The sequence below is a fragment of the Herpailurus yagouaroundi genome, unplaced genomic scaffold (assembly GCF_014898765.1).
Source record: "Herpailurus yagouaroundi ecotype Mexico unplaced genomic scaffold, PumYag 216, whole genome shotgun sequence".
Lineage (NCBI taxonomy): Eukaryota > Metazoa > Chordata > Mammalia > Carnivora > Felidae > Herpailurus > Herpailurus yagouaroundi.
Genome location: NW_024412447.1, coordinates 15,411,125 through 15,426,946, shown reverse-complemented (window position 1 = coordinate 15,426,946; position 15,822 = coordinate 15,411,125). Strand labels below are relative to the sequence as shown.

At 42.4% G+C, this 15,822-nt stretch overlaps 1 protein-coding gene across 3 annotated transcripts in view; it reads left to right on the top strand.

The window, feature by feature from the left end:
• RABGEF1 (RAB guanine nucleotide exchange factor 1) overlaps positions 1-15,722 on the top strand; it is a 64,231-nt gene extending 48,509 nt beyond the window's left edge. For all 3 annotated transcript variants that reach the window (XM_040456215.1, XM_040456213.1, XM_040456214.1), the window contains exons 5-9: positions 1,735-1,816; positions 2,961-3,093; positions 4,347-4,438; positions 9,238-9,494; positions 13,420-15,722. In XM_040456215.1, the coding sequence (XP_040312149.1) occupies positions 1,735-1,816; positions 2,961-3,093; positions 4,347-4,438; positions 9,238-9,494; positions 13,420-13,818 (963 nt within the window). In that variant the 3' untranslated portion in view covers positions 13,819-15,722. The remainder of the gene's footprint in view (positions 1-1,734; positions 1,817-2,960; positions 3,094-4,346; positions 4,439-9,237; positions 9,495-13,419) is intronic.
• Positions 15,723-15,822: the final 100 nt, after the last annotated feature.

The window sequence follows — 15,822 nt, the reverse complement described above, 5'->3', positions numbered from 1 at the left end:
TGATTAATCTCATTCTGTGCTCAGATCTGAATCTCAGATGATCAGTTGGACTGTGGGGTGCAGGATAGATTGAAAAGTGAGAAACGTCAAAGTTGGGGAGAGCAGCTATACTCGAGGGGAGGGTTGCTGAGGCCCAAACCAGGAAAGGATACTTGGGAGGGACATTTTAAAAGGCAGAACGACACGATCTGGACCCTAACGCGTCTTGCGGGACTTAAGCCAGAGTGACCGGGTCTGCATGCTTTCACCAAGGCCTCATGGGCCCTTGCCTGCATGCTGTCATTGGCCTGCATAGAGGCAGGCTGTGAAAAACGGTCCTGTGGAATTTGTCCTGGGCCATGGTCATGCCCTTCTACAGTGAGTCTTTAGGAGAACCCTTGAGAGAAATTTCTGGGTTTGGTGTCAGAATTTCACCTGAAGGGTTCATTTGCATTTATATTTTGAACACCCAATTATGTGACTATTTTTGTCTTGGTGATGATTGCTAGAAAGTTTAGTTAGAGACTAAACTGGACTGACTGGACTAATTTCTCTATCTTTAAGGACTACATTTTTCTGTTGTTCCTGCCTCTGTATTCTGTTTCTCTCCATGTTTTGTGTTTCTTCCTATCATCTTCTAGTTGTTTTTAAGTGTTTATTTATTTATTTTGACAGAGAGAGAGAAAGAGAGAAAGAGTGCAAGAGGGGTAAGGGCAGAGAGAGAGGGAGACACAGAATCCTAAGCAGGCTCCAGGCTCTGAGCTATAAGTAGAGCCGACACAGGACTCGAACCCATGAGATCATGACCTGAGTCAAAGTTGGACCCTTAACCGACTGAGCCACCCAAGCGTCCCTATCATCTTCTAGTTAACTGTGCTAAACTGTGTTTATATTGTTTAATGTTTATTTCTTTTTGAGAGAGAGAGACACACACACAGGGTTCGAGCAGGGGAGGGGCAGAGAGAGGGAGACACAGAACCCGAAGCAGGCTCCAGGCTCTGAGCTGTCAGTACAGAGCCCGATGCAGGGCTTGAACTCATGAACTCATGAGCCACCTGGGCTCCCTGAACTGTGCTTATATTTTATGTAGACTTTATTCTTGAAAAGAAAGTAGGGAATAAGTATACATATTATACCACATAATGAGTAAACCCAAATAAAAATTACGAAGACCATTATTGTAGGGGCCCTGGAGAAATAAATACACATACATGGCTAATGACTCTGCATTGGGAGGTTCTGAGGATTGCAATCTAGCAGTAGATACTTAGAGATACAAAGTTGTTCATATTTATTGAACTGTTAATGTCACTCTTGAAAATGTATCACAAAGAAATAACCCAAGAGAAACAGTCCACACAATTGTACATAATAGTGAAAAAAAAGAGAGGAACCCAAATGCACAGTGGTAGAGACTGGTTAAATACATCATTTAATATAATGGGATGTGAGAAAGCCACCAAAAATGATTAAGTAGATCAGATAAATAGAAATGCACATAAGTGTGTAAATTATCAAAATATGCATTATATCCATGTAGGAATACATATATACATCAGAAGAAATAAGAGGTCATGGGGTGTTGTAAATAACATTACAGGACAGACTTTTCTTTTCTACAGGGTTATATAATTGGTAGGTACTTTTGAGATTAGCACCAATTAAGGAGTGGATTTTGGAAACTTTATAAAATTTAGAGCTTTGTGCGTGATCTTTCTTCAGGTACCAAGCAACCTCTTTGTCCCTTTTTTTCAGGATTTAAGCATTGAGGAACAGTCAGAGTTTACTCAGGATTTTTACCAGAATGTGACGGAAAGAATGCAGACTCGTGGAAAAGGTAATACTTTGGTAGCCAGCCATTATGGGATTGCTGGTCAGTTGTACAGAGTCTGACCTTTGAGTCTTTTAGAACTTTCTCTGTTTCTCTGATGGCCTGGCTGGTTTGCCAACTCTGTCCTATAAATGACTCCACTGACATCCTGGTAGCTGGTCTTATCCTTAGAGTGTCTTTCAATACCACCATGTGTACCATTCCAAAGTAATCACAGCAGTTGGGTAATTTATTGAACAATGTTTAATAATTCCATTAGGGGTAGGGGCAGAGTCGATTAAAACCCACTTAGGAGGCTTCTAAATGAAACCCCCATCTTGGAATCACCATTATGGTGAGTCATTTTTCATGATTATGTATTCCTCAGATGGGTGGGGGTGGAATAAAAATTGAGAATCAGGGACTTAGAGCTGTAGGGTTTTCGAGATTTTCTTGAATTTGACTTCCATTGATGTTGGGTTTTAGGATATACTTAGCATACATGTATAAATGAGAAATAAGCCCCACCTGTACACCTCCAAATCTCCAAGGTTTTATAGTAAACCTCAGAAAAAATGGAAGAGTGGGTTGCTGTCATTCTGTTTTTGGAATTACAAGTGCTTTTCTAATGTAGCAATAGGGTGTGAGCCATGCTGAGGTCTTCCCACTTGGCAAAGCATGCAACCTATTAGGTCCCACCAAGCAGCTTAGGTTAGAACTGGCAGTTCTGTGAGAGGCAGTCCCAAAAATTGAGGTTAAGGTTTTAAAGGGTATTTTTTATTTTTTTATTTAAAAAGATTTTTTTTAAATATTTATTTATTCTTGAGAGAGAGACAGAGCATGAGTGGGGGAGGGGCAAAGAGACAGACACACAGAATCCGAAGCAGGCTCCAGGCTCTGTGCCGTCAGCACAGCGCCTGACGCGGGGCTCGAACTCACAAACTGTGAGATCATGACCTGAGCCAAAGTCAGACACTTAACCGACTGAGCCACCCAGGCGCCCCTAAAGGATATTTTTTAATGTAACATCTTGTACTTTTGTTTCTGGGTATATTTAATGTATTAACTAGTAAATTAGTTTTCTGCTATGTTGGAAAAACTATGAAAACATATTCTTAATTTAAACTGTCCATCCCTCTCTTGAGCTTTTATGTCCATTTGGATATTTCAGTGCCTCCGGAAAAAGTTGAGAAGATAATGGATCAGATCGAAAAGTACATCATGACTCGTCTCTATAAGTATGTGTTCTGTCCAGAAACTACCGATGATGAGAAGAAAGATCTCGCGATTCAAAAGAGGATCCGGTAGTTGGTTGTTTTGCTTTGTCTTGTGTTTACTACCTACCATGGGAAGAACACGTTGTGGGAGAACAGAGCACTTGCATTTCAAACCTTGAGAGCAAATAACAGCAAAGGGACCTGCCGTCCTTAGCACTGAGCTTCTTTGTGGTGTCAGAAAGACCAGGAATATGGTAAATTGCTAGGAGGAAAGGCCTGAAATCACCTTCTTGCTTATCCTTCTGACTCCAGCAGCTTTAGATGAGAAGCAGATCCAGTGTTTGAGATTGTTTCAAAATCTCCAAAACTTCCAAGGAACAGGTGGAAATTTCATTACTTCTCATTGCTTTGTCCCGTCTTGTGAGGCAGGAAGTTAAGCTGGACATACCCATATTAAGGTGTCATTATTCCCCCCCCCCCCCCGCCCCACCAGTGGTGCTCCTTATTTAGCTGTTCCTCCAATCACATCCTCCCCCAGCACTGGGTTGATAACACTTCCCAAAGTGCTTAATCTTCCATGGGCAGTAGAGTGGGCTCTATTCCCCCAGGGCTCTATTCTGGTGGCAGTGAAACACTTAGGAAATAGGCCATCTAAATGTGGGAATAGGTCTGAGGTTGGTTGTGCACAGGTGTTTCTGGAGGAGGGGGCCTAGGAATCCAAACGGTGTTCCCAGACAGTGGGGCTGGTAATTGGTAGATCTGTTCTTGGTAGTGTCACCCCAGAAGTGAGGACTTGGTATTGGGAAGGTGACAGATGGAGCCAGAAGGAGCTAGATGGGCTTTGGACTGACATGCAGGGTGAGAGCATTTGTCAGACAACCGGTGAGGGTCAGCAGCAGAGTCTCTGCTGGGAAGCTAGGGTGTGGCCAGGAAATTCAGTGATTCAGACTAGGGCGACACACACTTGTTGACCTCTTACTCAGTCTCATAAGTTGAAGGCAGAGCCTAAGTGGACATTAAGGGTGATGGACAGTGAAGAGAGGAAGCAGCAGATTCTTCTCAGATCTTTATCCTCAAATATCTCTTCAGCCTCAGTATAATCTCATTTCACCCAGTAAAGTTGTCTTCTGCTTTCCTTGTGATAAGTGCCGAAGAGAAGCCTCATTTAAGGGTTCTAGTTACTTCAGCTCAACTCCTAATATGTTCAGCAGCGATATGCTTGGGCCTACAATGGCCTCATTAGTCAGTGGTGTCCCATATTTCCCCTTAACTGAAGGACATGACAAGACAAATGGCTGCAGTGTATTCTTGGGATTTTTACTGTCTTTCCCTCTTTGTAGAGCCCTGCACTGGGTTACACCTCAGATGCTTTGCGTCCCTGTTAATGAAGAAATTTCCGAAGTATCTGATATGGTGGTGAAAGCAATCACAGGTCAGTGAAACTGAGAGCTTTCTTATCTGGGTGTTTCTCCTTGAAGTTAACATAAATCCATACTTAAGTCAGTGAGCAGCCAGATAGTAAGGTATATTGCCAAAGGTATATTGGAATGTGGGAAAAGCGTTTTGCAAGAGTGCTAGTTTTATAAATTTGAAGCATTCACATTAGCAGGTAAACTACATTTCCCCTTTATTTTCTGTGACCAGGGTCTCTTATTTCTTGGGCATTGAACTAAACCAAGGTCAAATGCAGCTAAGGCTAATTTCGTAAAACTCAGTGGCATTTGTATATTCAAAATAATTTTAGAGGGAGGAAGGGAGTTGGTGGTACAAGGTACTCCCCGAGCTGAAGTTACATATTAAAATGATGTCTCTCTAATTGGCTAATTAGAGATGTGCTTTGGATTATTTTTCTGGTTTGTCTAAGAAGTAAATGAAATGCCCTGAATTGATGTGGTTCCAGCATCCTGGACAGGTCCAGGCACCTAATAAGGTTTCTGTTTCTTAGTCATAGGAATAGCCCAGCAGAAATAGCCCATGAAAATTTAAAAAAAGCAAAGAACCAAAACAAATTGCTCCTACTAGAGAAGACATCCAACCTAGGCCAGCTTCTCCTCAATTAAGAAGAGTTGGAAAGACTTGCCCATTTAGAGATTGTTAGTGAAATTCTGCTGGGAAAGAAAGTTAGTTGCTCAGCTGCTATTAGCAGTGTTGGAGGCAAACCGTTAGGTAGGCTCCTTTGGTTGTAAGAATTAGAGACTCACTCCTGTTACAGGAAGAAATAGGGGGTTACTTAAGAGATTATCAAGGTAGGAAAGGAAGCCACACTTTCACGGAAACTTAGCTCCACAGCCCCTCTGGGGACTGGGATATCTGCTGTTAACGTGATTCTTGCACTCTTTCAGGTTCTGCTTCTCTTTGTATATCTCTGCATTTTAACTCCTGTTGTTAAATGAATTGTTTTCTGTAATTCCCCTTGCAGAGTCTAACTGGCCTAGCTAAATTCTGTCATCTTTGTTGTTCAAAGCTTTTCTGCAAGGCTGTGTTATAGGCTTCATGAATTGACTCCTTTGGGTCAAGGCCCACCCCCACTCCTACCTTTTGCTCAGGGAACATCATAAGAGATTGAAGGTGAGAAGCCTGGATATGGACATTGTACTTGTGTTTTTTCCCAAAGACTCTTACCAAGTTCAAGACCAATTGGTTTATGTTTAAAGTACTTCAAAGGAGTTTATGTTTGGGACTCTTTTCTGAAATGCCGTAGGATAGACCTTATAAAACCAGAAACTACAGGAGCCAGACCATTGTTTGCTTAAGAATAGAACTAAGAGGATTTTAATACATCAACAGTTTGTTAATAGAATTTGAGAGATGAAACTTTTTTCTCTCAAGTCATCTGAGTTGGAGTTTGAAGAGATATTTTAGTAGTAGAAATTTGGCCACAAGATTTTATTTTATTTTTTAATGTTTACTCTGAGAGAGAGAGAAGAAGGAGGAGGAGGAGCAGTGAGAGAGAGAGAATCCCAAGTGGGCACCACACTGTCAGCACAGAGCCTGATGTGGGTTGGAACCCACAAACCAAAAGATCATGACCTGACCCAAAACCAAGAGTCAGACACTCAGCCAACTGAGCCACCCAGGCGCCCCTGGCCATAAAATTTTAAAAGCCTTCTTACTCTTCCTCATCTTAACCCCCATATCTTGCCAATCCGAGTACAGATACGTTCTGCCTCTATGAGGGCCAAAGGTTCTAATGATCACTGTGTTCCTAATCTGAAGTTGTTAGCCTAAGTACAGGAGTCCCAGAGAGGACAGTCTGTAACAGGGGTCTTAAATATGGAGACATCAGTTAAATGTCTCTACATTGTCCCAGGTGCTACCAATCAGCACTGTCAGTCTTGTTGATAAATATACCGAATAAGGCATTTTCCGTTTCAGTTGACATCTGTCATCTAGAAGTGGAAGCCACGGATGCTATTAAACATCATGCAAGACAGGACAGTCCCCTACAAAAAAAAAAAAAAAAATTATCCAGTCTAAAATCTCATTAGTGCCAAGGTTGAGGAATCATGACTTGGAGCTACAGCCTACTTTGTTTACAAAACTTCTTGAACGATAAATCTAAGACTTCTGCTAAGATGGAGGACCCACCCTCAGCCTGTCTTTCCTACTGACTACAAGTAAAAGCCCTGGATGGCAGACACAAAGCAGTTATCTGAGGATTCTGAAAAGTAAATAAGAGCAGACAGATTAGGGCAGGAAATCATTGCTCGAAGAATTAATACAGTGGTGAGTTTCCTGTTGTTATTTCCTCCCGGATCTCCTCCTTTAGGCTTTAGAGCAATGCAAATCATGGAACTAGCTACACATGGGGGGGGGGGGGGTCCAAAAGAGTTCCCCCCAGAAAACTTCCTTCAGACTAAAGGATACTAGAGGAGGGGTTGCTGCAGGACAAAGAGTGTGACGGAAATCTATACCCCCTTCCCTCTTTACTTTTTTTTCTTTTCCCTTCCCTTCTCTTTTTATACTCTTGGCCCTCCCTCTTGGCAGTGGCAGCTACATGCATCCAGATAAAAAGTAATTCACTTTTTTTTTTTTTTTTTTAAGTTTTAAGTAATCTCTGCATCCCACATGGGGCTCAAATTCATGTCGCCAAGATCAGGAGTCCCATGCTCCTCCAACTGAGCCAGCCAGATGCCCCATTTGGCTCAGTCAGTAGAGCATCTAACTTCGGCTCAGGTCATGATCTCACGGTTTGTGGGTTCGAGCCCCACGTCGGACTCTGTGCTGACAGCTCCGAGCCTGGAGCCTGCTTCCGATTCTGTGTCTCCCTCTCTCTCTGCCCCTCCCCTGCTCACGCTCTGTCTCTGTCTCTCTCTCTCTCAAAAATAAATAAACATTAAAAAAAAAAACAAAAAAACTTAAAGAATAGAAGCACCTGGGTGGCTCGGTCAGCTAAGTGTCTGACTTCGCCTCAGTCATGATCTCACAGTTCACCGGTTCTAGCCCTGTGTCAGGCTCTGTGCTGACAGCTCTGAGGCTGGAACCTACCTCGGTTTCTGTGTCTCCTTCTCTCTGCCCCTCCCCTGTTTGCATGCTCATGTGCACACGCATTCTCTCTCTCTCTCTCTCTCTCTCTCTCTCTCTCTCCCAGAAATAAATAAACTTTAAAACTTTTTTTAAACAAAACTTAAAGAATAAATAATGAGAGAGTGGTTTAAAATGAGGAAAGGTTTAAAATAAAAAATAAAAGCCAACAATAAAGGTAGAAAGCTAAACAGGATAAAAACAGTAGTAAAAACAGTTTTTAAAAAGTCTTAAAAATTTTTTTTTCTTAATGTTTTTTCTTGAGAGAGAGGAGGGGGGAGGAGCAGAGAGAGAGAGGGGGAAACACAGAATCTGAAGCAGGCTCCAGCCTCTGAGCTGTCAGCACAAAGCCTGATGCAGGGCTCAAACCCACAAATCATGGAGCCAAAGTCAGACGCTTAACTAACTGAGCCACCCAGGCACCCCCCTGCCCCAGATCTTTTTTACATACATTCTACTCAAATAGAAAAAGAAAATAGTTTGAGACATAGTAACAATAATTACAACCCATCATTAAAAGAGTAAAGGAACTAAACCATAAAATAAGCAAAAGCATACAATAGACATGTATGTACAGGGACTAGAAGCATTAGGAAGTTAAAATACAGCCTCTGCACTGTCGGGTGTTTCTGTCCCATACGTTAGTCTTCCATGGCTGGTGGTCCGTGAGGATTCCTCCCAGTAACCGACCTCCGGGATGAGAGCTGGGAGCAGAAAGAACTGTGACATGCGCCATCACCCCACCTAAATCAGAAACTTTTGTTCCTGCTGTTGACCAGAAATTGCTTTCAAATTAACCTGCCTCAGCTCTCTTCTTTCACGTTGCTCCAGATGGCAGGCGGAAACGCCTATCCAGAGGCGCACTCCCTCCTTCCTCTTCTGTTGTTCTAGTGGTGCTGAACTCCTCCCCACCTCCCGGTCTTTGTGGCACAGGGTGTCCATTTGCAAGAGCCTACCACTTAGTGGTAGTTTGGGGCAGTGAAGTAATTTTTCTCTGAGGGAAATGAATGAGAGTAAATGTATACCCTTGCTTTATCCCCTGTGCTAACTAGTAGGTTATAAATGTCATAAAAGTGCTGTAGGTGTTTGTAGCTGGTGGAGATTTATATGCCGTGGGGACTGGCCGCTATGGACTATACGTGTGATAGATTTTAGCAGCTGTATTTTTATATCCAATACAATGGTGCTTTGTATAGTACCCACCTTTCTAAAAAGCAGTAGGCTTCCTAAACTGACTTTTACAGTGTATTAGAGGAACAGAAGCAGGAAAAACGCTCTTAATTTTCCAAGGAGCTCATAAGCAGTTCACCATTGTGGTTAAAGGCATGCGTTAGAGAATCAGACTTGAATCTGCCCTCTGTCACTGGCTGTCTGTATAATTTTGGGCAAATTATGGAACTTCTCTGAACCTCAGTTCCCTTCCTACAAGTAGTATCCGTTGTACAGTCTGAGGATGGAAAAGAAATAGGCTTGTGGAGCACAGAAATAATGCATCTAATGCCTGGTCTGTGGTTCTGTGCCTGGTTACACATTCTGTAATGATGAGCTAGTGTTTACAGTTTCTGTGGTCAGAGTTTTTTATATACTAAGTTACCTGGTGGAGAAAGGGTTAACCTCTGTAATTTGATAGATTAAAAAATGATTATTCTACTACTTCTTTTATGTAATCATTTTCTCATTGGAAGCAGTGTCTTTTCTGCTTTATAGATATCATTGAAATGGATTCTAAGCGTGTACCTCGAGATAAGTTGGCCTGCATCACCAAGTGTAGCAAGCACATCTTCAACGCCATTAAGATCACCAAGAACGAGCCAGCGTCAGCCGATGACTTTTTACCCACTCTCATCTACATTGTTTTGAAGGGCAACCCCCCACGCCTTCAGTCCAATATCCAGTATATCACCCGCTTCTGCAACCCAAGCCGATTGATGACTGGAGAGGATGGCTACTATTTCACCAATCTGGTAAGGATTTGATTTCCTGGAGTTACAGAGAGGAACCATTTTAGGGATGTGACACATCACTCACAGGCCTGTGACAGTTTACTGCCCGTGAGTTGAGGAATCAGTAAAGCTAAAGATGCTTGCTTGCTGTCACATAGCACACGTGACTGGGCCGGGCAAACACCCCACCTCTCAGTACTTGACCAGAGATTGTGATCCTCTTACAGGAAACACGATAGTCACGTGGAGGAGTGTCTGTTGCTGTTGGCCATCACTTGCCCAGGTCCTGGTTAAAAGGGCCATTCACTTAGTTGAGTTGTTTCAGCCATGAATAAATCAGATCATGGACTTTGATTTCTTTATTGAAAGACTTAAGAATTATTTTTTGCTTTATTTCTATAAATGATCTCTTAGAACTGAATCCTGAGATTTTAGGCAAGGGTCAGTTTAGAGGACGTGAAATGATTTTCAGCTGTTGTTAACCATGCTACTTGATTCTAGGCAAGATGGCATTAAAATATGTGTATCTAAGTTGTAAGGCTGAATACTTTTACTGACCACTTAACTTTTGTTTGTTTGCTTTAGACTAGATTTACTAATGGATTTGAGCCTCAGAATACCTTATGTGCCTTCTTTCCTGGGTAGGAAGTTGTACAGGGTAATAGGGAGAGGAAACCAGGTTACATAAGGCAGCATTTCTAGTAAATTGTCTAAAAAGACATTTGAAACTAAAAAGACAAGCTTGAATCTCCCAAGCTTCCAGAAATTTGTTGTGATTTATTTTTAAATGCTAAATATGTATTCACTTTTGTGCCTGATTCTGTATTTTGTTTTCCTTTAAGTGGGTTCCCAAAAGTGTATAAATTTCCAGTGCTTCAAAACCTAGACCTGCTCCGGTTAACCTCACCCTCAGCCATGGCATTCAGCTGCTCATTACTGTTGTTGCAGCATCTGGGGATGTGGTTTTCAGGGAGTTGGGAATGCTCTTTTTCTTTTTTCAAGCTCTTATGAAATTCCAGTTAGTTAACATACACCGTAATATTAGTTTTAGATGTAGAATTCAGTGATTCATCACATACAACACCCAGTGCTCATCCGAGCGCACTCCTTAATACCCATCACCCATTTAGCCCATCCTGGGAATGCCCTTTTTCAAAATGATGCTTGTTCCATTATTTGCAGTATTTTTCATCCTCCCAGACACATGGTGGTTTAAACTAAACTCCCCCAAAAGTTTAGCTGAAGTAAGCATTTCTTAACATAAGTGAAAACATGCACTTGACTGCCAGGAAGAGCCTTTTGGATTTAGTTCTTTATCTAGAGAACATGAGAGAGTGTGGAAAATCCCTGAGAATTATGAAGATGGAGACGTGGCTGGTAGTAGAGAAATGAGCAGGGTTGGGAGGTGTTTGAGGGTCGTCCTGGTGGTCAACAGTGGAGGCTGCTGGCTCACCTTTTCCCTGCAGCTTCCCAGCACCTTGACCTACAGCCCTGTTAGCACCTTATGTCTCCGTCCTCTTGCTGATTCAGAGTCCGGCTTCTGATCCCTCTGCTCCAGTGAAACTGCTCCAGCAGAAGTCAAATCCCATGAAAACTGTCAGCCTTCATCTTACTTCTTTAACATTCTTGGTAACTCCTTTGTTCTAGAACTTCCTGCCTTTGGATTTCAGAGTTCCACTCCTTACTTGTCTCTTTGTGAGCTTTGTGTCTTCTCAAGTTGGGTTTTTCCGTGGGGTGCTGTCCTCTATGCATCTCTCTCCCTAGGCTGTCTGCTCTGTTCACAGCTCTGCTGTCATCTGCACAGTGATGACACACACACGTCACCTGTTTGCCCTCCTACTGAGCTCCACTTCTGGCTATTTATTGGGCCTCAGATTTAATTTTTTCAAAACTAAACCTGCTTCCCCACCAAATGGTTTTCTCCTCTCTTATATACACTGTTTCCACTTGGGGCAATAGCATCCATCCATGCCAGGAATGTTAGAATCCTCTTAGATTCCTCCTCTCTCCAGGGACTGTAGCACATCCACGGACACCGTGGGCACCTGTGTGGCAGGGTCAGATGGGCCCATTCTTGTCAGATGAGTCCGTTGTAGTAGATTTGCTAAATATTCCTCAAAAAGGTGATTCCTTTTTTTATGTGTAATAATGTTGGATCCTGGGAATGAGTTCTCAGAAGAAATTCTGAGAGCTGCCTGTTTCCCTCTGTTTATATTGCATGTCTTTCTTGTGAAAATAGTTTTTTAAGAAAATGTGAAAATTCATTTTCTTTGTAAAAAAATTAAATCAATATGAGAAAGTATAGCCAACAGATGTCTGTTTCACTGAGCATTTGCCCAAGGATTTCTGTACTAATAATTGCTCCCGTTTGTTCATTTCTTACTGCCGACCTGTGAGCTAAGCACGTTACATGTGCTGGATTGCTTCATTCTCACAATAAATCTGGGTGGTATTTCCCGTTTTACAGATACAGGAACCCCAGAGACAGTAGGTAACTTTCCCCAGGCTCACAAAAACTCCTGGCTAACATATGACGGAGGTGACAACTCAGGTTGCTTGATTTCAAAACCTGTTCTTTCAGCCACTTGATGTTAAAGGACCACAGGTCCTTAGAGGACCAGAGGTCTGTGTGCCACTCCAGTACCTGCTGATGTGCCCAGTAGCTGGCCAGGCCCTGAGTGAGCATTATGGGGCTGGCAAGACCTCAAAGGGGAATGGCTTTATGGGATATGTTCCCCAGTCACTTGGCCCTAGAGCTCCCAGTCCCAACAGTGGTTCCTCTTCCCTGCAACATGGCAGGGAAGCAGAGAGTCTCTGAGTTTGAGGAATCATTCCGTTTTTGTCCACGGGAAACTCTGTAGCCAGTGTGGAACAAACACTGAAGGTGCCTCCCCCGACGTTTCACTCTGTATAAGACCCCTAGACCTTTGAACAACCCAAGGAGAGGACTGAATTTCTCACAGACTCCATGGGAGTTTGCAATGCAACTTTTTTTTTTTTTCCTAAGGAAGAAATGTATTATTTCAGGTGGGAGTATAAGGAAACATGATTGGGACGCCTGGGTGGCTCAGGTAAGCATCCAGCTCTCGATTTTGGCTCAGGTCATGATCTCATGGTTGTGAGGTCAAGCCCCACATCGGGCTCTGTGCTGGGCATGGAGCCTGCTTAAGATTCTCTCTCTTTCTGCCTCTCCCCTGCTCGGGTGTGCTCACACTCTCTCTCCCTCAAAATAAATGAGTCAATAAAAGGAAGGAAGGAAGGAAGGAAGGAAGGAAGGAAGGAAGGAAGGAAGGGAGGAAGGAAGGGAGGAAGGAAGGGAGGAAAAGAAAGAAAGAAAGAAAGAGAAAGAAAGAAACAGATTTGCTGTGAGTTGTTAATTTTGTTTTGTTTGGTTATTTATTTTTGAATGAGTGCATGCAGGGAAGGGGCAGAGAGAGAGGTACAGAGGATCTGAAGCAGGCTCTGCACTGACAGCAGGGAGCCCAATGTAGGGCTGAGCTCATGACCTGAGCTAAAGTTGAGGCTCAAGTGACTGAGCCACCCAAGTGCCTCTGAGTTGGTAATTTTTGAAGCTGAAGTCCATGGTGGGTCATTACCTGTTTTTTCCTACCTTTTTTTTTTTTTTTTTAACGTTTATTTATTTTTGAGACAGAGAGAGACAGAGCATGAACAGGGGAGGGGCAGAGAGAGAGGGAGACACAGACTCTGAAACAGGCTCCAGGCTCTGAGCGGTCAGCACAGAGCCCGACGCGGGGCTCGAACTCACGGGCCGTGAGATCATGACCTGAGCCAAAGTCGGACGCTTAACCGACCAGGCCACCCAGGCGCCCCATCCTACTTTTGATTGTTTTAAATTCACCATAATAAAAGGATTTAAAAAGATGTATTTGAATATTTGTACCTTTCCCCTTATGGCTATAGTAAATAACCTTCTGGTTTTTTCTAGTGCTGTGCTGTGGCTTTCATTGAGAAGTTAGATGCTCAGTCTTTGAATTTAAGTCAGGAAGATTTTGATCGATACATGTCCGGCCAGACTTCTCCCAGGAAGCAAGAATCTGAGAATTGGTCTCCTGATGCTTGCTTGGGGGTTAAGCAAATGTATAAGAACTTGGATCTTCTGTCTCAGTTGAATGAACGACAAGAAAGGATCATGAGTGAAGCCAAGAAACTTGAAAAAGACCTCATAGAGTGGACAGATGGAATTGCAAAAGAGGTTCAAGACATTGTTGAGAAATATCCACTCGAAATTAAGCCCCCGAATCAATCTTTAGCAGCTATTGACTCTGAAAATGTTGAAAATGATAAACTTCCTCCACCATTGCAACCTCAAGTTTATGCAGGATGATAAATATTTACATGGGTAGTATTTATTTGAGCCTAAATTGTAGCTAGCCCTTACTACAGTCCATGATTGGGATCTAGACTATAACTTAATGCTTATAAATGCCAGAGCGTTTTTAAAGGTACAGTTTGTGGGGATTGTTCTGTTTGTTTTGTTTTGTTTTTCCTGGCAGGGGAAGCTTAGTAAATAATAAAATACTATTTATTTGAGTTACTGAAATAGATTCATTTAAGTCTTATGTGAAAGTTTTGTCTAAATCTATTTTTTGTCCATGATTTTCCTACGTGCTTCCTCTGTGGCATTCACTGTGGTTTGGATTTGGGTAAATAATTGCCTTTAAAGGATAAAACAAATGAATGCTACAAAATGTATGGTACCACTCTTCTACAGTTTGAAATAATTTTATAATTGTAAAGATAGAAGATATATTGATAAGTAAATATGTAAAATTGTAAATATGTAAAAAAAAAAAGGAATGGTGTCTGCTGTGCATGGCGTTTCATGCGTTAATTTTTTTAGTTTAAAATGAAGTATATTGAATGTTTGCCTTTAACACCATTTTATTTGGTTTGCCCCACTTAAATGAATCTAGAAACGTTAGACATACTGCCCTTAAAATATTGACTCCACCTTTAACAATATGTTAGCCTAACTTTGAGGTTCTGTATAATCAGTCAGGGACTGTGACACCATTGAGGTTCAGAATAATTTTTAGGTCGTATAAAGTTACTGTTCAAGATAGTCATTTGAAGACTTTGAACCATGCCTCTTGCACCGTCGTCCTCCACTCATTCAGGAGGTATTTATAGAGGTCTTCGTGAAGGAGCTGGTCCTGGGTCTAGATCAGAAGACAGGAGTGAACGGGCCTCCACTGGCGAGAGCCGATGGGGAACTCCTCAGAGCTGTAGCACCCTTCTTTCTGCCTCCGTCTGCAGCAGACCTTTGACTCTATGGGCAACCCAGACGCATGTCATATAAACCTCTTTCAGGGTTTCTCCACCTCAGTGCTACTGACATTTGGGGCCTGAGGACTTTTTGTTATGAGGGCTTCCCTGTGCATTACAGGACGTTTAGCAGTATTCCTGGCCTCGATACCCACTAGACACTAGTGGCAACCCTCACAGTCGTGAAAAATCTCCTCCAGACATCGCCAAATGTTTCCAGGGTGGAGTGGGCGCAAATTCGCCCTCAGTTGAGAACCACTAATCTATTGTGTAGACAAGGAAGCTGTCCTCCTTGTGGTTAATATGATGTAACCAAAGAATATCGTGTTAAATGCACAGTGCGGTCAACTGATACGGAGGCTTTACAGCCACTGGCAGCGTGGAACCGTTTTAATCCTAACGGAACCCTTCATAACCTAAATACGCCACGTATGATCCTCCTTCCAGTCAGTGATTTCTATAGATTATCAGCGTAGCTGTGAAATTGTGCATAATTCCAGGGCATCGTTCTGAAACAAGGTCACATGACACAAGCAGTATCTCAGTATCTTCCTAACAGTGTACCACACAGATTTGTAGTGCAGTAATTTTGGAATAAAACTAGGGTGAGTATAAAACTTTGTATCCTTTACTTAAATTTCCCCGTAAGAGCCATGAGGTTGACATACCTGTTGTCACGAAGCGCTAAAGGCGTGAAGCAGTTAACCGAGTCAGCCGATCACTGAGCTCATGTGGAGTGCGAGGAGTTACTATCCGATGCCAGTGAGAATCTGCACTTAGAAACCCGAGCCCAAGTGATTTTTGTAGAAAGCTTTCCCCCTTTTCCGTTGTTCTTTTCTATGTACTTTCTAGGTGCTAATCCAGGTATACACACTCTGAATTCTCCTGGGAATATATACAGTTCTTTTAGTCTTGTACATTATGTTTGTTAAATAAAATGTGCATATCAGCCTCCCACAAAAACTGTCTTCTTTTGATTTCTTGCATATCTTTAAGGGAAGCTGTTGAATTGATTTCTTTGTACGTGTCTCATATTAGTTGAATTCTGTAGATAGGAAATCTT